Source organism: Daucus carota, chromosome 5 (genome assembly GCF_001625215.2).
Source record: "Daucus carota subsp. sativus chromosome 5, DH1 v3.0, whole genome shotgun sequence".
NCBI classification, from domain to species: Eukaryota; Viridiplantae; Streptophyta; class Magnoliopsida; order Apiales; family Apiaceae; genus Daucus; species Daucus carota.
This window is the reverse complement of record NC_030385.2, coordinates 20762970-20787189: the sequence shown is the minus strand read 5'-3', so window position 1 is coordinate 20787189 and position 24220 is coordinate 20762970. Positions and strand designations below refer to the sequence as shown.

Below are 24220 nucleotides of genomic sequence, written 5' to 3'. Positions count from 1 at the left end.
AAAGAAATTTAATTCTCCCATCATACTCATTTCGAATTCCTTACTCATATTTTCAGAGAATTCCTTGCAGAGATTATCATTGGTTGATCCAAAAATGATATCGTCTACGTATATTTGGACAAGTAGTATATCATCTTCTTCTTGTCTCGTAAATAAGGTTTTATCGGCAGTTCCCATCTTAAAATTATTATCTAATAGGAATTTGCTTAACCTTTCATACCAAGCTCTTGGAGCTTGTTTTAATCCATATAGAGCCTTGTATAATTTATATACATACTCTGGATTAATAGAATCTTCAAAACCGGGAGGTTGTTTTACATAAACTTCTTCTTCAAGAATCCCGTTTAAGAAGGCGGATTTAACATCCATTTGATATACCTTGAAACCTTTATGACATGCAAATGCTAAAAGCATTCGAATTGATTCTATTCGTGCCACTGGGGCATAGGTTTCATCGAAGTCTATACCTTCCATTTGAGTATATCCTTGAGCGACTAATCTCGCTTTATTACGAACTACCGTTCCATTTTCATCTAATTTATTTCTAAAAACCCATTTAGTTCCAATTATGGAAGTATCTTCGGGTTTTGGAACGAGTTCCCACACTTTACTTCGAGTAAATTGGTTTAATTCATCTTGCATTGCAGAAATCCAATCCTCGTCAAGTAACGCTTCTTTAGCAGTCTTAGGTTCTATTTGGGATAGAAAACTAAGATGATTCACAACGTTTTGAACTTGTGAACGCGTTTGAACTCCTTTACTTAAATCACCCAAAACATTATCTAATGGATGACTCCTTATTATAGGAATTTCTTTAGGGAGTTCTTCATCTTGATTTAACAATTCTAATGGATTATTAGGAGGGGAAATCCCAACGTCCAAATTTTCGAATTGTCGAATAACATCTTCAATCCCATCTTGTTGTGCATCTTCTTTATCAACAAGATCAATATACTTCGAGGGTGGTTTTGCTTCATCGAAAGCAACATTCATAGATTCTTCCACCACAAGAGTTTTGAGATTGAATACTCGGTATGCTTTACTATTAGTTGAATAACCGAGAAATATACCTTCGCTTGATTTAGGATCAAACTTTGTAAGGTAATCTTTAGAGTTTAGAATAAAGCATTTACATCCAAAAACTCTAAAGTAACTAAGTTTAGGAGTTTTGCCAAAATAAAGCTCGTATGGAGTCTTTTGAGTTATAGGGCGTAACAAAACTCTATTTAGTATATGACAAGCAGTAGACATAGCTTCGGCCCAAAAATATTTAGGACGACGATATTCATTAAGCATAGTACTTGCCATTTCTTGTAATGTTCTATTTTTCCTTTCTACAACTCCATTTGATTGAGGAGTATATGGAGCGGAAAAATTATGAGTAATTCCATTTTCTTCACAAAATTCAGTGAAGCTAGAATTTTCAAATTCTTTACCATGATCAGTTCTTATGTAGACTATGGTATTGTTTTGTTGATTTTGAATCTTTTTGCATAAAGACGAGAAAGACTCGAAAGCATCACTTTTGGCTTTGAGAAATTCCGTCCACGTATATCGTGAAAAATCATCAACAATAACCAAAGTATAAGAACATCCTCCGAGACTTTGTACGGGTACAGGACCAACTAAGTCCATATGTAATAGCTCGAGAGGTCTAGAGGTAGATACCATGAATTTAGATTTGTGAGATGCCCTTATTTGCTTGCCAATTTCACAAGCCTCACAAGTATGATCTTTTTGATAATTCAACTTTGGTATACCTCGAACATGATCATTTGTTGATATATTCTTAATCAACTTCATATTAGCATGTCCTAATCTTCGATGCCATAACCATGGGTCATCTTGAGTAGTGATTAGACATACATTATTGTGCTTGCTTATATCACAAGTATACACATTCTTACTACGAGGACAAGTAAGGACTAATTTTCCATCCTTATTAAGAATTGAACAATGAGATGGATAGAAAATTACCTTATAACCATTATCGCATAATTGACTTATCGAAAGTAGGTTATACTTGAGTCCCGTAACTAGTTGCACATTGGCAATCTTAAAGTGTTCATTTCCAATATCCCCAATGCCAATAATATTACCTTTGCTGCTATCTCCAAAAGTGACAACTCCAGCGGTTACCTTTTTAATGTCGTTCAAAAGAGATTTATTTCCCGTCATGTGCCTTGAACAACTACTATCGAGGTACCACATGTTTTGCTTAGCAACAAGGCATTCCTACAAAATAAATCAATTAAATTTATAGGTACCCTTTTGTCTTGAGGGTCCTGGGGTTAGTACTTCATAATAAAGATAGGGGTTTGAAGTAGGACGAACATTTCTGGTAGCATATTCATTTCTAGGTGCATTGTTCCTACCTTGATATCTTGAGTTATCATAGTACCGTGTATCTCTCGAATCATATTTTTGAGAATTTGCATAGTGATACACATGATTTCTATTATTTGGATAACGCATTGTATTTTGAGAATAGAAATTAAAACTTGGTACATGATAATTTCTAGATGATTGACCATTTGAAACTATGTTATTCCTTGTATTTCTATATTGAAACGGTATAGGCTTTTGATGATAATTAAATCTTGGTTGCCTTTGCTCATTAGAAACATTTTTGTATGGTACATATTTTTCAACCTTGGGATTTTGTTTTGTTCCTTTACGAACCCATATATGCTTCCCCTTAAATTCACCATTCTTGAATTTGCAACTTTGAATATCATGTCCATTTTTATTGCAATATGAACATTTTAGTGTTGGTGAACTAGAAGCTTTTTGAAAGATTCGTTCCTTTGGTTGAACATTGCTCTTTCTTTGAGCATTTTTATCATATCCCAATCCTTCATGATTATAGGATATTTTAGAATGTACCATTCTATCCAACATTTCATTGCCTTTTGTAAATCGTTGAATCGTTCGTTCAAGATCATTTTTATCATTAATTAAGGCATCAATCTTAGCATTTAAAATTCTTTCTTGATCTTTGCATTGTGCCAAGATGTTGAAATGTTCATCCTTGATTTTGCAAGTTTCTATTTTGAACTCTTTTTCTTTTTCTTTAAGGATTCGAGCAATTTCGGTTTCGAGACTATCTTTTAGATAACTCGTAGTTGATCTTTCTTGAGTTAGTGACTCATTTTGGATTTTCAAATTTAATAGATCAACATGAAGCTTTTGAATATTTTCATTTAATTGAAGCTTCTCATCTTTTATTTCTTCCGTTTCTAATATTAAGGAAACGTTCTCAATTTCCAACTTTGTAATTGCATCCTTGGATTTTATAAAGGAATCTTGAGGAGTTTTTATTTCTTCTTCAAGTTTAATATTTGATTCCTTTACCCGAGAAAACTCTTGTTGTTGAGTTTGATATATATCTTCGAGTTTTTCTTTCTCGGACCAAGTAGTGAGGAACAATTGATCAAGATAATCATAACGAGTATTAACTTCCACTAATAGCTTGATCAACTCACCTTTTTCCATATTTAATAAATTTAAACTAGAGAGTTTAAGAAAAGGAATATCAACTAAAGTTGGTGAAGAAGAACTTACCTCTTGGTTAGTAGTGGAGATATCCGTTGATGTAGAAGCATCCTCGATTGCCATCAAACATAGATTAACCACTTCTTCACTTGCTTCGGGAGATTCCTCATCTTCACTTAAATCCCAACCGTTTTCGGCCACGAGAATTCGACCCTTAGATAGTTTAGGACATTCTCGTTTATAGTGACCCGGTTGTTTACACTCAAAGCACACATCTTGTGTTTCCTCCAGATTTTGTTCTTTTGGTTTTGGAGGAGTGTAATTATTATTGTTGCTCGCGTTGGCATTATTATAGCCATTCAGACTTTGATTATTTTTGCCTTTATAGCCCGAGTTGGTAGGAAAATTACTCTTATAGTTAGGAGAATAATTTTGAGAGTAATTAGGCCTTCCATTAGAGTTAAAAACTCTTTGTTGATTATTTGATTTAAGGAAGCCTTTTCCGTACCTTTGAGCTTTGCTTTGAAGCACACGACGAAGTTGTCTTGTTAGTAAAGCAATTTCGCTTTCATCAAGATTTTGAATTTCTTCGTTTAAATCTTCGTCATTTTCATCTTCATCGATTAATATGGATTTTAATGCCATATTTTTCTTCTTGTCTTCTACCTTGGGAACGACAATATCCGGAACATTATCTTCCTCGTAAGCACGAAGGTTTCCGAATAGATTATCGATGTGATAGTCATTGAGATTGTGCATCTCTTTAATAGTAGTGACTTTAACTTTCCAACTTGGAGGGAGAACCTTCTTATCAAGAGAACCGAGAGATCTATTTAAGACCATTGATATATCCTAATTTAAATAAATTGGTTTTATATATGACAAGGGTATTTGGGTGAATAAACTAAAATATATTTACTGATTTAAAACAACCTATATACAACTATGTATGCGCATTTAATTCACGAGTTAATGGAAAGATTTTAATATCAGAAATGAGCAATCAAATCTTCTAAATAAGGTAATCATTAATCATAATTATTTTGTATATATTAAGATTTTAAGAATCAGTGAGTTGTCTTCCTTACACGATTCTAAGATTTATATGAGCACTTTGTACATTTTGTTAACAGTTAAGTAAATATATTAAAGAACACAAGCAAAAATTTTAAAGAACACTGAAAAGAATTGTAGTTTTATTATTTAAAATCATTCAAAAAATTAATGAAATAATTAGTAGAACACTTTAATATTATTTCAATCTTATTAGCACACTAAATTATTTATTATTATTTTTTGGAAACAATAACATTAACTATTTATTAAGTATTTCAAATTAAGATTCAATAAAATTTAGTAGCACACTTAATTTTAAAGTATGTTGAAGATTATTTTAGAGAACTTAGTTGAATTTTAATACAATTATATTTACTAAAAAAATCTACTAATTACTACTATATTTATCATTTTTATCAGTAGAAGAAAATTTATGGAATCTTATTACTAACGAATTTCTCATTATTAAAATATAATTTAATAAATCAAGATTTTTATTTATTTTAAACACTTAAGAGAATCTCCCAACAAATAATGATTTTAAAATAAATACTTGTGTATTTAGTTTAATACACAGATTTATTCTCTCAAGTATTTTAAATAACTTAGTTTACTACAATTATATTCTTTTAAAAGAATCTACTCAATGTCGTCATATTTTTTTTTAATAATTGAATTTTAATACAATTATTATTCACTTAAGGAATCTACTAATTGTTGTCATAATTATTTTTTTATCTGTAAAATAAGAGTTGTGAAATCTAAATACCGACTGATTTCTCATTAATAAAATAAAATATAAGAAATTAAGATTTCAATTTATTTAAAACACTTAGAAGAATCTCCCGACAAAGTTATTTCTAAAATAAATACTTGAATAATAGAGTTTTTTTGAAAAAAATCTAGAAATAATAATTAATAATTGTAAATGTAAAATTTAATAATATTAGATTTTATTAATTATTTGTCATTAAAATATATTGATTATTTAAAATAAATTATACATGTAAACAAATAAAATTAGGTGAGGTTTTTAGATACTTTAATAAATATAATTTTAAAGCAATATTAGTTTCTCTTAAGTATATTTTATAAATTTCATATAATTCTACCACATATTTTCATTGTGTTGATATATTTTTTCAAATTTGTACTTTGTTGAAATAAATTTTAAGAAACAAAAATATTCAAAATTTCATGTTTTTTTCCAATAAACATCGTACTTTTGTTTGCTTTTCTTTCAATAGCATCATTTATTTTGTACAAAGATTCTTAAAATATTTATTACATATTTAGTTAGATTATTACATATTATAATATGTTGAGGTTCATTACTTCAAAAAAAAAAATGTTGAGATCTTAATAGATGTACATTTAAAGATTCTTATAGAAATTTTATATTTTATTATTTTCTCTCAATTGGAAAAGTAACATTTAATAATAGACTCTAGTATATATTATTAAATATAATTGGGTTATTAGTTTGCAAAGGATTCAATATTCTGATATGGATTCTATCAATATGAAATTTTGAGATTTTTTAACAAGTTCGCTTAAATATGTAGAATGATATATGGTAGAATTGGTTAAATTTTATTTATAAAATTGAAAAAAAAACCGTTATAAGTAATCTTAAAAATATTAATACCGGAACTATATCTATGTAATTCTTGTAAATAATCTCAAAATTCTATTTTTTTTAACTTAGTTTATATTTAAAGAGCATTTAATAGAACTCCTAGTATGAAAAATATATAAATGAATATTTTAAAGAATCTTAATTGATTGTGTGCTATAATAGATCTTGCAATATAATTTTGTAACTAAATATTTATAAATATTTTGAAGAATCTTAATTAGAAAACAAAATATTTATACAACATTTAAAAGAATCTTTGATAGAAAATAAGGTACATTAAATATTAAATACTTTCTTAATGGTAAATCTTTTGAAAATTTGAAATTTGAAATTCAAATTAATCTACATTAAATGCTCTGGGTTATTTTTTGAAAGAATTAAATGCTATGGTTGATGAATTATGATACGGAGAATATAAAAAAGGAAATCAAGATTACATATCTTGTTATTTATGTTAATCAATATATGATCATAAATCAATACTTGCCCAAAAGATCTTTTATTATTGATGTCCGATTATGCCCTTTACTAATTGTTAATATAAATTTATTAAATCTTCTAATTATAGTAGCCATTGGATTAAAATGGCTGATCGACGGTAGATAGGCTAGTTCTCTCAGTTCTCTCGATAAAAAAGTTCTCTTAGGATCTTAATCCTATATCTTCGAGTTTTTCTTTCTCGGACCAAGTAGTGAGGAACAATTGATCAAGATAATCATAACGAGTATTAACTTCCACTAATAGCTTGATCAACTCACCTTTTTCCATATTTAATAAATTTAAACTAGAGAGTTTAAGAAAAGGAATATCAACTAAAGTTGGTGAAGAAGAACTTACCTCTTGGTTAGTAGTGGAGATATCCGTTGATGTAGAAGCATCCTCGATTGCCATCAAACATAGATTAACCACTTCTTCACTTGCTTCGGGAGATTCCTCATCTTCACTTAAATCCCAACCGTTTTCGGCCACGAGAATTCGACCCTTAGATAGTTTAGGACATTCTCGTTTATAGTGACCCGGTTGTTTACACTCAAAGCACACATCTTGTGTTTCCTCCAGATTTTGTTCTTTTGGTTTTGGAGGAGTGTAATTATTATTGTTGCTCGCGTTGGCATTATTATAGCCATTCGGACTTTGATTATTTTTGCCTTTATAGCCCGAGTTGGTAGGAAAATTACTCTTATAGTTAGGAGAATAATTTTGAGAGTAATTAGGCCTTCCATTAGAGTTAAAAACTCTTTGTTGATTATTTGATTTAAGGAAGCCTTTTCCGTACCTTTGAGCTTTGCTTTGAAGCACACGACGAAGTTGTCTTGTTAGTAAAGCAATTTCGCTTTCATCAAGATTTTGAATTTCTTCGTTTAAATCTTCGTCATTTTCATCTTCATCGATTAATATGGATTTTAATGCCATATTTTTCTTCTTGTCTTCTACCTTGGGAACGACAATATCCGGAACATTATCTTCCTCGTAAGCACGAAGGTTTCCGAATAGATTATCGATGTGATAGTCATTGAGATTGTGCATCTCTTTAATAGTAGTGACTTTAACTTTCCAACTTGGAGGGAGAGATTTAAGAACCCGACGATTCTTTTCATTTTGAGTATAGTTCTTCCCGAGTTGAGATAATTCATCGATTATACGAGTAAATCTTGTTTCCATATCGATGATATTTTCTCCATCTTGGAGTTTAAAGTTCTCGTATTCTTGGATCAAAGTATCCATTCGAGAATCTTTTATATCCGTAGTACCTTCATAGGTTACCACTAATTTGTTCCACATTTCTTGTGCCGACTTGCAGTTGTTCACTCGTTTATATTCTTTTTCTGCAAGTGCACTTGTGAGAACCATTTCCGCTTTAGCGGCGATATTCATTCTATCTTCTTCTTCATGAGTATACTCACTTACTTTCTTTTCGATAGTAACATCGTCGACAATTTTAGTCGGAATAATTGTACCATCTTCTATGGCCATCCAAACTTTGACTCCTTGAGATCTTGCATATATTCTAAATCTCGTTTTCCAAGTAGCAAAGTTTGTACCATCAAATAGAGGAGGTCTAGAATTTGAGAGACCTTCACTACATCCGATGGCATTTATATAAGCCATACCGGATCTACTTTTTCTTGTGCTTGAAATCTCAAATAGCACGTTTAAAAGTAACTGCTCTGATACCAATTGTTAGGTCCGATACGAGGTTAATTAAGCTAGAAGGGGGGGTTGAATAGCTTAATCACCAATTTAAAAATTTATGCGGTGTAATAAAAAGTTTATCGCCTTTTTAAAACTTGTATCGAGAGATGAGCAGTATATATGTGCGGAAGCAAAGAGCAAAGAAAGTAAAGTACCACACACAAGGATTTATCCTGGTTCGCGGTGGCTAACTCAACCGATGGAGTCCACTCACCCCTACTCCAGTCCCCGAGCTCCTCCCCGGACTCGAGATTTTCTCTACTATAAAGATACTCCTTTACAGTAGGCGGAAAAGCCTTTACAAATATATATCTTGGAGCGTAACTTCCCGTTACCTCCTCACTATAAATGTAAACTTACAAGACTCGTCTTGGAGCGTAACTCCCCGTCACCTCCTCAAAGTCGTTGTACCCCGGGTGTAGTCTTTGAACTTCTAAACTTTTGCGGGTCTTGGACAAAGGTCTTAGGTCTTGGGTCTTTCCTCTTCCTCACGGTGCGAAGACGACTAACTCCCCGTTAGCACGCCTAGGACTTGGGTCTTGAAACGAAGATCACCTCACTTCACTTTTCCTCACTACAAAATTCAGAAAACAATATCTACGACAAATAACTTGGGTTTATAAAAAGGTTTTTGGACTAGAAATGTCCAGGCCGAGTGTAGTAATATTCAACAATGAATATTTATAACTTGTATACTTTTCAAGTGATAAATATTAAATCGAAGTATACGTTATATCTTACTCCAAAAATAAATAATATATGTGTGGAGTAAAAGTATTCTTTCTTTGATAAATATACGATCTTGAAGAATCAAAGAATACTTGTATTTATAAACTCCGTGTAGATCGAATAAATTATATTCGGAGTTTTAAGTCTATTTAGGCTCGATGGCACAAGACTTATATTATTACTTCGTTATATGAAAATACGTCTATTTTCGAAGTAATATAATCGAGAAGACTTTGCTTCTTTTCAATATAACTCTTCTCTTTTATAGTCTTTTGAGACTAAATCAAATCAATTAAAGTTTGTAGAGAGAGTTGAGAGTTTCTTTAACTTTAGCACAAGCCAATATAAATTCCGCAAAACCAACAATACAATATTTATACACTTATAATAATAACAACTATAAAGTGCAGAAAGTATATAAATACGTATAGTAGGCCTATCCGGTTATTGTTCCCACGGAGCGCTAAAGGGGCTAGTAGGATGTTAACCAGGCAACAATAACAAGTAAAGTTAATTGCGGAAAGTTAGATTAGATTAGTTGGCAAGATAAGTGCTAAATAAACGTTAAAGAAATAACTAACTATTTAGATCGTTTCCTTCCCAACGGAACACAAGGTGCTAGTAGGGAATTAGATCAAGCTTTACTAAATCGATTTGACCGTCGTCAAATATAATCCTCTTTTTCGAGGTGTATAACGAAACTTTAGTTCGTATACAAAATAGTACGAATCGATGTTCGTTTATGTATTATATATTTGAGAGAATATTAGATCGTACGATATAAAAATTGTTCTTGTATAATAAATCTCAAATATATCACGAAACTTTAGTTCGTGTTAGTATATTTCGAATACAACGAATCTTTAGTTCGTGTATGTAATTTGTTCGAAATAATAAATCTCTTTTATAAATAAAATGGTCGGTTAAGACACGGATTTATGAAGCTAAAAATATAACCACTTACGAGAACGATCGGAAAGTTCGCCGGAAAAATTCGCCGGAGGTTCGGTAGGACTATAAGCACACGGACGAATTTGGGCAGCCCTTCGGGAGGCAAGATGGTAGTGGTTAAAGAGCTAAAGTGGTGAGACAAAGCTTGGTTGGATGAACAAAAGCTTGTATAACTAAAACCTTGTGTATATATATATATATATATATAAGAATGGAGGTTTTAGAGAAGAAGTATTTGTAGAGAGTGTTTGTAGATGAAAGAGAGAGTGTATACTTCAAAAAATCTCAGCACTTCTATGGCTTTTAGCTTGAGAAAAATGGGTGGGGGTGGGGGTTTATTTATAGGAGGGGTTAGGTAGAATGGAGGGTTAGGATTAAATGTAAGTGTATGGTGAGATTGAGAGAGATGTGGTCAATTGTGAGCCAAGTTTGTTGGTTGGTGGAGAATTCAAGCATGTGCCACTATTCTCATCAGATTTGAATTAATATTAAACAATAGAAACGCTTCGGTTTTAGCGAATAAATGCGTATCACGTATCGTTTAATAAATATGACGAATTTCCGAAAGTCTCCAATAAATTCAACCAAAAATATGATAAATCTCCAAATATTGGAAAATAAAATTCTGTGAAGTTTGGTGATTTTTGGTCAACTCTAGCTTGGTCAAATGCTCACTCGAAGTTCGAGACGACAGACAGAAAAACGCTACGAAACGAAAGTTCTCGAAAAATTACGAAACTTTTACCTAACATGCCTATACATATAAAAATGACATCCCCAAAGTTTCAAGTCATTCTAGCAAGTAGAAGTATTTTATCCGGAATTAAAACGATAAAAACCGCTTTTCGAGATACGATAAAATACGAAAATTCTTTTGACAATTTGTAAAAGGAATTAGACAAAGCTTTTGACTTGAATAAATACTATAAATATATTCCCTCAAAGATAAAATAGTTTGGAGTGTTGGGAAGTATATTTGAGTATTTAAAATAATTTCCTTTGATAAATAAGGAAATATATGAAAACCTGAAAAATTAGTATTTGGTCAAAACGAGTAGACCCTTGACTAATTTTTGAAACCAAAATACTTAGAATATTAAGATTCATGATAAATCATGATTTTGATAATTTTGGAAAGCATTCTAAGTATTAAAATATTTTTCTCTGAAAAATAGGTAATTTGAGAGACCGAAGAGAAAATATTTCACAAGGTTGCAAAAACGGATATTAATATTTGTAAGGCCAAATATTAATGATATGAGAGAGTAAATCTTTCTTTTGGATAGAAAATTATTTTTGGAGAGAAAGATTTATTTTTGAGTAATTAAAGTCAATTTATCCCTTAAAATAAGAAATTGATAAAATAGGGAATAAATCACTTTAAATACTAGATTTTGAAAATAATGTTACATGAAGCTTTTAAAGAATTTCAACATGTGAAAATCCTTTTTCCCATCTTCATGTCAATTTGATTTTGCAATAGTAAGAGAGAGAAAATCGTAGAATGGCGATATTCCTCAGCATGGATATTGCACAGAAAATCTTAAAAATTTTTGACACGAAAATCATTTTTCAAATCACTTGCTAAAATTAACCTTTCACCTAGAAATAATCATTTAAATTAAATGTCCTATTGGGAGGATCTAGGTGATTTAAATTTTACGTTTATTTAATAAATACCAAAATAAATCAATATCGAAGATATCCTTTCAAGGTTAAATGTTCACACAGCAACATTTGTTATTTTTATCACTAATTTGTCTACCCCATTGTTATGCTTTGGTTTCTGAATTGCAAACTATCATATGTATTTAAACATATTATCCAATTCCATGTGCAGAAATTGATGACTTGCTCCGCGCTATTGGTAAAAGCTTGAAGAATTACACGGAACTCCCACAACCTCCATTGACTTACCTCCACCACGGCACAAATAATCTTATTATTGAAGAAACTAACTACAACCTACATGAAATGAAAGTAGAACATGACAGTCTCTTATCAAAGTGCAGCGAAGAGCAAATTCACGTGTACAATAAGGTTTTGGATTCTGTCAAAGCTAAGCAAGGTGACTTATTTTTTGTGTATGGTAGTGGTGGATGCGGGAAAAATTTCCTGTGGCGTACGCTAATAGCCAGGCTACGATCTGAAGGTGAGATTGTACTTCCTGTAGCGTCATCTAGGATAGCTGCAACACTTATGCCTGGTGGACGGACTGCACATTCTCGATTCAAAATTCCCATTGTTCTTGACGATTACTCGCTTTGCAATATAGGACACAATTTGGATATTGCTGAACTCATTCGACAAACCAAGCTCATTATTTGGGATGAGGCACCTATGCAGCACAGGTATGCGTTTGAATGTTTGGATCGGTCACTCAAGGACATTATGAAAGCTGTTGACCCTGTTCGTGCAACATTGCCATTTGGAGGTATTACTGTTGTGCTGGGAGGAGATTTCAAGCAGATTCTACCTGTGATAACCCAAGGAGATAGAGGTCAAATTGTTTCATCCTGCATTACTAGATCTCAACTTTGGTCTATCTGCACAGTTTTCTTGCTCATCAAGACCATGCGACTCAACCAAGGCCAATCTCAAGAGGAAATTGACGAACTCACTAAGTTCGCGCAGTGGGTTTTAGATGCAGGAGATGGCAAACTGCCTCTTCCGGAGTTATATGTGGCTTATGCAACGGGACCAGAATGATCATCACAAAGTGCTTAAAATTCTGTGTTGAATGTGAAGTTATATGTGGTAGCTTTATTGGCACACGCCATTTTATCCCATGGATGGAATTATGCCTAAGTGATACTCGCATGCCATACAAGCTTATTAGGAAGCAGTTGCCTTTGCATCTGCTATGCAATGACCATAAACAAAGCTCAAGGTCAGTCACTTGAAAAGGTCGGCCTCTTTCTTCCAAAGGCTGTTTTTACCCATGGCCAATTCTATGTTGCAATTGGTAGAGTGACCTCTCCTCAAGGGTTAAATTTTTTTATCGATGATGATAGTGGTTCTCCTACTAACGTTACACAGAATGTGGTTTACAAGGAAGTCTTCTATGCTTTACCAAAGTGTTAGAGAGTTTTTAGTTTCTAACTGATATCCTTTTTGATTTTGTTATGTTCTAAACTTTCATCGTTCTGCATCCCATTATTTAATAATATATGAATAGACATTTGAAGCAAGAGTTTTCTTTATTTTTACACCTTCACAGTTTTAATCTTAGTGTATGCGCATACCTTTTTTTCATACTAAAAGCATCATTTATAAATCCTATTACGGAACGGCATGTTAGAATTTATGGAAACCAAACCAACCAAATACAATATTTCACAACACAGATATATCAAGTCAAGACAAGTACTGCAGATGATATACTACATTAAGGTTCATAAATATTAATATATCAAATGTTTCAACATATATTAAGAGTTACATACTTAAGCAGAACCAAAAGGATGAAACAGAGATAATACGGTTGCATAAAACAAGCCCAGTTGCCAAGTCTTCAAAACACTAATGTAAACAACATTTTCAAATTATTAAACAACTTCAACTTGAAAAGTAAAATCATCGATGTAGTCCAGCTGAAGTACTTGGCCTTCTGCAAGTTCGTTTGCCATAGTGAATTCAGACCAACCCTTCCCAAATCTGCACACCTTGCCAGAGCGTAGTATGGACACAAATGAAATTCTTGCTCCAAAGATTAGCCTTACATTTATCAAACCAGTCCAGCTCTTATAGGTAGAGTATATCGATGGTGACAAATACTGCATGTTCACAGAAAACCGTAAAAAATTATGCTCATCCTCAAAAATCTAAATATCTAACATTAAACCATACTCACCACTCCGTGCTGCCTTTTATCCACATGTGAAGCCCTTAATGTAACCCTGGAACTTATAGGCTCTGCAACAACTTTTGCTGCATCAACTTCAGCATTATCTTCAATTCAATGAACCAATTGTTCATTTTACCGACATTTGAATAACAAATAGATGCAGCAAACTAATAGATATCAAATATACCTGCCACATCTGGATCATCGGCTAATACAACATCCTCCACATCTATGAAAGTTATGAGCACACGATTATGATACTAGGCAAAAGGCATACCAAATCAAAACCACCACATTTTTATCTAAAAAAATACAGAGTTACCTTCATCACAATCATCAGACACGACGATTATATCTTCACCAATTTTTTTATTCACATCTTCAGCGCCAACACTCTCTTGCACAATATACTTTGACTCCATTCCAGAGAACTTAAAGAGAGACAGTACAAATAAGCAATGATTGATGAATGTGAAAATCATCACATCTGTTGGTTTGATTGGATACTGATGGATGAGATTCCTCATCCCATACAACATTTTCCTTTCTGGACTGTATTTGACAACAACCGTCTCTCCATCCCGCAAGATCAAATTCATTTTCTCTGGAATACTAACTCCCGGACTATCTCTGAAAACTCTTGGGATTTCCTATTACATTCATAACACAATTGTAAGATATCTGCAGAAGTGAATATGTAATAGGAGTTTGAAATCGTGCAAACCATTTCTCCGGTCGAGATGAATTCAAAATTGGCAATTTTCAACCAGTCCATGATTCCACTCTTCTGTCCCAGACCTTGGAGTAACATGAATTTTTAATTAGTACATTACACATTTCAACAAACAAATGCCACTATGACTGAACTTACCTGCGTAATTACATTTGCTACACAGATCTCTCTCAAAGATGCAAATCATATACTTCTGCGCTTTCTCGGTCTTCTGAAACGCAATTGTATCTCCTTTTCGCATGTTGCCTGCCTTTGCAAAAGCATTCCACATTCTACCAAAGTATAACTTACCATTTTCCCATTTCAACTTGACAACCCAGGTCACACTTTTATAAGTCAGTTTAACAAAATCCATTGACTCTACCAGTGCCAGCCTTTCCCACTCATCTTTTTGCAATACCTTATATGGACACATGCACCACAATAAAACAATTAGCACAACATACATGTAAAATAGCATTTCTCAAGCTTATCTATAATACAACAACAGCAAACATTTTCTGCAAATCTAACAACGACAATTTACTTACTTCATAAGAACCACTCTTACGCAAAAAACGGTTTCGAACCACCACATCACAAACAGCTTGACCACTTTGGTATGCATTAAAGGTCAACGTACCACAGAGCTTTTCAACTTCAAGCTCTGAAGTGGACAACACACTGGTAGCAGGATCAATTCAAAAGTTACTTCTGCTCGCAACATCATAGCTAATTTCCACTCCATAAGGATTAAATATCTTCAAATTAAAACTTGGCCCACCATGATAATCAAAAAGAACAAGATGATAAGGCTTTATACTATAAAAAGTCATCATTTTCTCTAAACCTTCAATGCAAAAGTTATCCCTGCTATATAAACCATTCCACACAACGCCTGGCGGAACATGTAACAGTAACCTTTCAGGTAAGCTATCGCTATTGATTAGTCCATATTTTTGCATATTTAAGTGCCTATTTTTTGTTTATTTTCGTAGTATTAATCGCTTATTTATTTTATTTCAGGAAATTGTAGATAAATAAAGAAAGAAGAGAAAATGCAAGAAAAAGAAGAAAAGGAAAAGAAAAGAAGAAAAAAAAGGAATTGGGAAGTAAGGGACACATGGAGGGCCACAATCTTCCCAACACACAAGGCACATGGATGGTCAAGATGGAGCCACCCTACCCCTAAACCCTAATTCTTTAGTTATAAATACCCCTCTTCTTTTACTTGTAATCACCAACCTAGCAACCTACTAACCTAGCCACCTACCCATTTTTTCTACCTAGTCATTTCTATAGTTAGTATCTTAGATAGATTTACATTTTGCTAGCCCCAATTTCCTTTCCAAGCTTGTATACACTTTTTAATTTATATGCAAATCTCTTTTAGCTTAATCTTGAATTGTCTTTTTAATTTATCTTTCTCCTAGTAGCTTGATTCTTCTTAGTACCACCATATATGCCTAAGGGCTTTTGGGAATGAAGACTCCATCTTGTTTTTAATTCATTTAGATCTTGTTATTGTTTGAATTAGAGTTTAAAGGGTTAAAGTCCAATACAAAACTAATTTGTGTGGAGGCTTAAGCTTTATATTTCCAGATTACAACCTCTTAATTTGGCATTAGATTTATTGGCAGCTTAAATTTTGTAATCGATATACACGGTTTAAGCAGTCCAGTTGATTAAGTATATGTGTTGCTATTTTCTTTTTTTTATTAAATCATAAAACACCCCATCTCCCCTGTTTTATAAACAGACCCACTTGCTCTGTTTTCATTTTAAAATCAACCCACACCACTGTTCTGTTTGGCTTTTGCCGAGCCGCAACAGCGAGTGACTAGCTTATTCTACTGAGTCAGTGAGTCGATTTCTGAAGTGTACTGAGTCGTCTTCCCTGTTAGTATCGAGTCGATGGCTATGCTTTCGTTTTTGTCCTGTTGTTGTCTGAGTCTCCATGTTTTGCTTTTACTGAGTCGAGTTTATTTTGCCGAGTTCACTCTGCTGTGTAGCTCTTGAGTTCGGGTTTTGTACGAGTTGGTTATTCTTGGTTTGTTCGAGTCCTGCTGAGTTTGTAGTTTTGCTGGTTGGATTCTGCTGTGCCGAGTCGTGGCCCTGTACTAACTGCTGCGTTTCATACGTTTACTGGGTTTCGTTTTTGCTTCGAGTTTCTCTGTTCTTCGACCAATTTCTGTCTTTGAGTATGTGTTGTTTCTGCTGAGTTATGGCGTTTGTTTATGTACAGAGTCACGGTGGTTTCTGCGAGTCGTGTAGTATGGTTTCCGAGTTCAGAGTTGCCATGTCTGCTATTTCGTTTTTGTAGTTTGTCGAGTTTTTGCTGAGTCTTTTCTTTACTTTTACTGCTGCGTCTTTGCGAGTTTTTGGTTCCTGTTTCTCTGCCGAGTTCTTTCATTTCCGAGTCACCATGGCTGAATAGCTGAGTTTTTGTCGTTACTTTCATTTGGTTCTAAGCTGAGTTTTGATGTCTTTTGTTCTTTTCATTGCTTTGTACTGTTGAGTCGCCGAGTCTGATATTTTTGCCGTTTGTTTTAGTTTAGTCGCGAGTCCGTATTGATGCTTGATGTAATGAGTTTACTGCTGGTGTAGTTAATTGTTTTTTTTTTTTGTTTACAGTCCACCACCGAGCACTATCTTTGTAGCACTGGCCTTTGAGTAGTAAAAGAAAATAATGAAGTTTAGTTTTATTTTTGCTGCGTTGAGAATTCTGTGTCACTTAATTAGTTGAAAATGACATGTGAGTTTGTTTATTTACCGAGACATGTGACTTTGGTTTTGGTTTAGATTCTTTTAATTGTTTTATGGTTTTGTTTTGTTTTTAGTTAATTTTTCATGTGCCCGATAAGTTTTATAGTTAGATTTTTCATAAGTAATAATTAATTAGTTAAAGTTTTGGCCAGTGATTTAATTAGATAATCGGAAAGTTTTAGATTTAATTTTGAAACCAAATTTCACAAAAATATTGTTCTAATTCGCCTAGGTTAATTATTAAAGGATTGCGAAAATAATTTTAATCTCTGTGGACGAATCTTAAATATTAAAACGGTGATCGTGCGCTTGCGATTAATAAAGGTAATATTTCTAGCACATCAAGTTTTTGGACTTCCCAATTCCTTTTTTTTCTTCTTTTCTTTTCCTTTTCTTCTTTTTCTTGCATTTTCTCTTCTTTCTTTATTTATCTACAATTTCCTGAAATAAAATAAATAAGCGATTAATACTACGAAAATAAACAAAAAATAGGCACTTAAATATGCAAAAATATGGACTAATCAGCTATGCTCCACACAAAAGTCTTTAGGTAATTTCTACATAAAATTGGAAAATACAATAAACATATTTGCATGCAGCGAAGTGTCACCAAAAAATTAATATAATCAACAAATCATACAATTACTCCGACTGTATAGTCCTTTGCAAAGTTTGGGCATACAAACCTAATTTCCTCATCTATATCCATCTCAGATTTTCCTTAAAAAATCTTACTGTAAGCCACAAAGACCAATCTAAAAAGGAAAAGAAATGCAAACGAAGATTTATACTACCGAAGAGTTAACATACCTTCTTTGTTGTTCATTGCTGCCATTTAAGATTTGCTCGCAGATTGCGAAGAAGTCATGAAATTAAACTCTCAGCACCAAGTACAGCTGAACAAAATGAAACTGAAAGGACTGTTTTCACAGCAGTTATTAATATGACTTTGTAGTACTAACTCATAAGGTCATTTCATTGTTCAGTGGCTCAAAAAAAATGTAATGATGGCCTATACTGCAAGCACCCCGTAGCCCAGCGCAAGTTCAAGTGCATCCCCCAAGTTTGATAATAAACTATACAGTTTGTAATAGTTTACTAATTCGGTTCATTTTTTCATTACCTTTTTAATTCTAAATTTTGTTTTAATCGTTTGCACAAAATCATATTTCAAAGAAATACCTCATTTTAATATAATAGCCATGTAATTTTACTTAAAAGCATAATAACAAATTAACATCAAATAAATAGCATAACCATTACAAATTCTTTATTTACCTATTAAATTTTTTGAACCAATAAATATCAAAACATCTACCCGTTGTTGCTACGGAATAGTAAAAGAAAAATCAAATTAGAAAAAAATACTTGAGTGAAAGTCAATTTAATATGTGCGAAATACAAATTTAATCTTTCAGCTTCTCCGAACATTACATAATTACTTGACATATGCGAATAATTACTTCACATATAATGTGACCAACCGTAACCTGTGAATTTTAAGTAATTTTAATTCTTGAACTATATTCTATAACCTATGACAAATGAAGTCATAGTTATATATTCAAAAAATTATGACAACTTCAAATTTACTTATCATGCCTACAATTTTTACTTATCATGCCTACTATTTTTTACTTATTCTAATACAATTAATATTCTATTTATTACAATAGGTCATGCAAAATCTTATTACCTTAGATTTTTAAACGAATTTCATTTTACAAATAACTTAGCGTTGTTTTATAAGTTACTTCATATGTCCCAATGAATTGTATACAGTCTCTTTTTTTGGGACGTCCCGTCAATTATATACATACCAAAAGCAATAAGTATTTATTTATACATAAAAGCTTACCTACACCCACTACTTTCTTCTACAATACCCATTTTATACCTTAAATATTAGTTGGTCTCACCACTTTACTCACACTACACTAATTTTACACATTAAATATTAATTGGTGCCAACACTTCATCGATTTTTCTTACTTTTCATCACTAAATGAGACTTTTTCTTCACCTCCGTGCCACTCCTCATATGTATTCTACTCACCAGGATAAAAGCAGTACATATTTAACTGCACCATTATAATACACGCAAAATTTTTCGTTGTTTTATAAGTGACAATTAACGTAAACTCCATATTCATTGGCCTGCAAACCTAAACTATTTACTACTGTTTGTAATAAGTACTGTGACATTACTGCAGCCAAACTTCGACTGACAGTTTAGCCATGTACTTAGAGATAATTATCTGTTATTTTATTGACTCCTTCCTTCCGAAGGAAGCTTTTTCTTACATATCTCACAGCTGTAACTCCCACTTTTCACATTGTTCTATTACCTTGCTCATTATTCATATAACAGCACTGGAAAACCTAGGTGGACTTTGTAAGAGCATTCAACACTCCTCATTACTCCTCTCTCAACAATATTCAGGTCAGTAAATTCTCTAACTATTTATTAGACATTACATGTATCTGCATAAGATTGCATTTCTGACACTGAATCAACCTTAGGCTAATTGTATCAAGGATTTAACAACCACGCGCTTCGATTGGATATGTAGACTGCGTTTACAAACTCTTTGGAGTGGAATGAACAAAGAAAAGAAAGATTTCTGGGGAATGAACATGATATTTATCGATGACTCAGTTTGAAATCTTACTCAGTTATAATTAAAAGTAACAAGCTCTTTCGACGTTGCTTAGATTAACTCTGTTTTTTTGTTGTTTATTCAGAACTACAGGATTCATGCGTTTGCCAGTGTTAAATATTGTAAAGATATAATTGAGGAAATGAAAGAAGGAAAAATTTATGTGTTGGCTAATTTTAAAGTGAAAGATTATGTTGGAGATGAGACATCACGTCCTGTTCGAAACAAAAAACATATCTACTTCACAACACATACAAAATTAGAACAGGATCTGGGTGTTGGACTGCGAATTGAGAAGCATGCTTTCGATTTGTTCTACCTTGATGAAGTTCAAAAATTAGAAATAGAAAATCGGTTCTTAATAGGTATTGACTTGAACAAAGTCCTTAACAGAATCAGGAATTTTTACTAACAAAATTTAAATACAGATGTTGTAGGTCAAGTTCAAAATGTTCGAGGAAACATAAAAGCAAAGCTGAGAGTGAGAAGATACTAACAGAATTCGAGTTGTTCGACGGAAGGTAAAACTATGAACGATTATTATACTTATCTTTTACTATTTAAACTTAAAGTCAACTATGAAAACTACTTATAATCCATGCAGGCAATCTGTGGAAGTAACATTCTTCGACGACTTTGGCGTGTAGTTTGAAATGACTTTGAGAATGGCAAAGCAACAGGAAGTCATTGTACTCATAAGTGCTGCAAAAATTGGACTCTATGAGGGTAAGGAAGAAATAATAAAGATCCCACATTTCATTTGGCTAACTGTTACTTTCTCATGCATTCAGGAGCACCTAATCTGACAAACTATCCCGCAACACGTATACACATCAACCCTTCTCATCACTGTATACTAGAACTGCAAAAGAGGTCCACCTACATTTCGTATTGGAAAAAATTTCTCAATTATGTTTGCCCAAAAAATTGTTATTGAATATCCATTTCCTTGAATGCAGCTTGAAGGAGCCTACATCTGAAGCTGCAATGTCACCACCACCAGAAGATGTAAATTACCCAACAATAGAGAGTGCTAATTTGTCAACTTTTTTACAGACCAGAGTTAACTGTAAAGTTAAGGTCACTAAAGTTAAGGAAGGGTCTTCATGGTTTTATGCTGTCTGTACAAAGTGTCCAAAGAAAATATTGAGGGACCAAGGAGTTTTCAAATGCACAGACTGTAATCGAATAATCCCATATCCTGACAAGAGGTATTAGTTATGATTTTGCACGGACTATGATTCATTTTACACTGATAAATAATGAAAATACAACAAAAAATATTAGGTTCCGCCTATGCACACTGTGCAGCGATAACACAGGCTCAGTGGCTGTTATTTTCCATGATGAAGAGGTTTGCCGTTTTCTTGGGAAAACTGTTTTCGACCTTGATATTTAGACAATGCAAACAATAAGTTAGATTGTAGAAGGGGGGGGGTTGAATACAATCTACAAAAATTTGAACAACTTTTGCACAACAGATTATATTCAAACTACAAGAGAACATAAAAACTAAAATAGAAATTTAAAGAACAAGGATCTTAAAAATTTCAAGTGGATTGTTTGATCCATCTGAGAGATTTTTATATCAAGAACCTTCCAAGTAAAAATACTTGGCTGCTTACAAAAGAATGAAGAGCACATGCTAACAATTTCTTGTTAACTTTCTCTAGTGCTTTGCTCTTCAGTTCTTGGTGTTTTTGATACTTTGAAATGTAAATTACAAAGTGAATATATACTACTACAAACAAAACTAGTCTGTAAAAGTATTTTCCTACTCACTTTCTAGCTAGTGCAAATATAGAATTTCTTGGACTTGATACTGCATTTGGCAGCTTGAAATTCTTGTTGCTTTGCCAGAAATGGTAGGCTTCGAGGTTCTCAATATTTGACTAAACTCTTTTTGGTTTAGCTTCCAAAGCCGGTGTAGCATCTGTCACATCAACCCATGTGAACTTTGTCTTTTACCTGACTTGTAGCTGTCAATTGCTGATAATCAATTGCTAATATCATCAATTGATGATACACTGAAATAGCAGTTGATAGTCTTTTTTGAGTTATGGGATAATGATAATGTTGAAATAGCGGTTGATAGTCTTCCTTCCAAATAGCCATTGATACTTTAAAATTACCGATCGATCTTCACTTCACTTGGATAGATTACATGACTTCTCATATTTACAATTATGTCACCCTATCTAAACATTAATTGATAGATCAACTGCTAATCTAAAAGTACACATTATTTTTACATCAACTGCTAAAATACTCCAGCTTTGTTACAATACCTCATCAGCCGTTGATGGGTCAATCCGATCAATTGATACTGCCTTGGCATGCCATCAATTGATCAGCTACATGCAATTTATTCTAAGTAAGAATAAAATACTTTGTATCATCAAGCATCACATATTCCTAACAATCTCCCCCTATTTATATCTGTAGGAAATTCAGATATAAATTTGAGGTGCTTGATGATTACAAAACACACAATAAAGAAAACAGATATCTTTACATTAAAGAGAAGAATTTAAATTGCTGAAAGATAAGAGTTTTACAAGGATTGGATTTTTGCTCCTCTAGCCTGAGCAGATATTCATTGTTTCCTTTTCTTCTGTCTGGACAGTTTCTTGTTTATCTCCCTCTCTAGATCTTCAATGAACTTGGCCTCTTCTGTGATCTTAGAATTGAGTTTGTTCTGCATTGCCCTCAAGATGTCTATATCAGCATTTCTAGCATGATCCTTTAACCTGAAAAATCTTTTAATGCCTTGATCATCTCTAAAAGTCATCAGTCTTGAGGGATGATTGTGAATGCAGCTACCAGTATTAGGAAGGGACAATCTTAAGGGGAGATCAGAAGGTTCATTCCATTTCTTCCTTATATCTTCAATTCTTTTAAGAATTTCACTTCCGATTCCCTGTGAGTATGAAGTTCTGTTGTCCAGCTTCAGGTACACTGTCTTCAAATCATTGTAGTCTTGATCTAAGATCCTTTCTAGAGGCCATACAATTCTTTCCTGAGATGAGTAGTGGAATTCCAACCTTTCTGGAAGCTTCTTAGTCCTTGTCAAGGCCTTTACACTTAGCAATTCATTCAGATACAGATTGATTGGGGGCTGTTCACTGATATGAAATGCATAAGCATAAGTAGATTTAGGGACCTTGATAATTTCTGGAACAGGAGGAATCACCACTTCTCTTGAGGGAGTCTTAACTTGAACAGGCCCAACTGGATCATGCCTTCTAGGATTTCCTCCTTTCTTTTTGATATTAGCAGGCACATGTTTGGCTTTGCCTCCAGTTTTCTTTGGCCTTGGAGAATCTGCCAGCTCATCTTCTTTAGTTACAAAGATTTTTGGAAAGTTCATGGATGAGATGTCAAACTCTACAGGCTCTTCTTTCAGCTCTTCTGGATTGATGAATGGTTCTGATTGAGCAATAGAAGCAGGAGGTGGATCTTGTCTTGGAGACTTGACTTTTTCTTCTTCATGTACCACAGTAAGATTTGGTACATTTTTCTTCACACCAGCCCTAGTCTTCTTTCTAGCCTTCTTTTCCATATTTTTCTTGGCTTCATCCAGAATTTTTTGCTGAATAGCAATGTTGGACTCATCAGCCAAATCACTAACTTCTTCACCAAGTTCTTGCAGCAATTCTGCAGCAAATCTTTCAATGTCTGCATCTTCATTTACAGAAGGCCCTTGGGTTCTTTCTTGTTCCTCTTTGGCCTTAGCATACAAGGGCTATCCAGGAGGCACACATATAACTTCATTGTTCCTTGTAATGTAGGCAAATTCAGATCTCCACACAGAGTCTTGATCTAATTTGCCAACAACTAGCTTTGGCTTGACAGGCATCCCTTCTGTAAGATCTTTGGCTTCTTGCTCAGCTCTTTCCTTCTCAGCCTTCTCTCTCTCTGTCTTTTCTTCCTCAGTCTCATCCCACTTCTTGCCAAATTTACCCATATGAATGGCAAGACCAAGTAGCTTATGTAATATCCGGGATTTCGACATGTATTTGTTTATGCCAGTATGCGAATATTTTGTGAATATTATGTGAATTAATTGTGAATTATATGTTAAGTGACTTGTTGAATGATCGTTTATGTATGTTATGACTTGTTAGATTATAATTTTTATATGATCAGATCAAAATATGGAGAATTTAGGC

At 33.1% G+C, this 24220-nt stretch overlaps 3 protein-coding genes across 4 annotated transcripts; 2 read left to right on the top strand and 1 right to left on the bottom strand.

The window, feature by feature from the left end:
- Window positions 1-2247: 2247 nt before the first annotated feature.
- Window positions 2248-4338, bottom strand: LOC135152796 (uncharacterized). Its single transcript, XM_064093903.1, has one exon. It carries the CDS (start codon window positions 4336-4338, stop codon window positions 2248-2250), a length of 2091 nt encoding a protein of 696 aa, XP_063949973.1.
- A 7350-nt stretch (window positions 4339-11688) lies between these two features.
- LOC108203291 (uncharacterized) lies at window positions 11689-12772 on the top strand. Its single transcript, XM_064093902.1, has 2 exons — window positions 11689-11710; window positions 11904-12772. The coding sequence occupies exons 1-2, from the start codon at window positions 11689-11691 to the stop codon at window positions 12770-12772; spliced, it is 891 nt and encodes a 296-aa protein (XP_063949972.1).
- A 3373-nt stretch (window positions 12773-16145) lies between these two features.
- On the top strand, window positions 16146-21319 carry LOC108192664 (uncharacterized). 2 transcript variants are annotated; one of them, XM_064092970.1, is made up of 7 exons: window positions 16146-19831; window positions 19912-20046; window positions 20134-20413; window positions 20477-20569; window positions 20653-20774; window positions 20840-20921; window positions 21008-21319. In XM_064092970.1, the coding sequence occupies exons 5-7, from the start codon at window positions 20702-20704 to the stop codon at window positions 21264-21266; spliced, it is 414 nt and encodes a 137-aa protein (XP_063949040.1). In that variant the 5' UTR covers window positions 16146-19831; window positions 19912-20046; window positions 20134-20413; window positions 20477-20569; window positions 20653-20701; the 3' UTR covers window positions 21267-21319. The 2 variants fall into 2 exon arrangements, with proteins under 2 accessions (XP_063949040.1, XP_063949041.1); XM_064092971.1 differs by lacking the exons at window positions 19912-20046; window positions 20134-20413 and having other exon boundaries at window positions 16147-19831.
- The last annotated feature ends 2901 nt before the right edge of the window (window positions 21320-24220 follow it).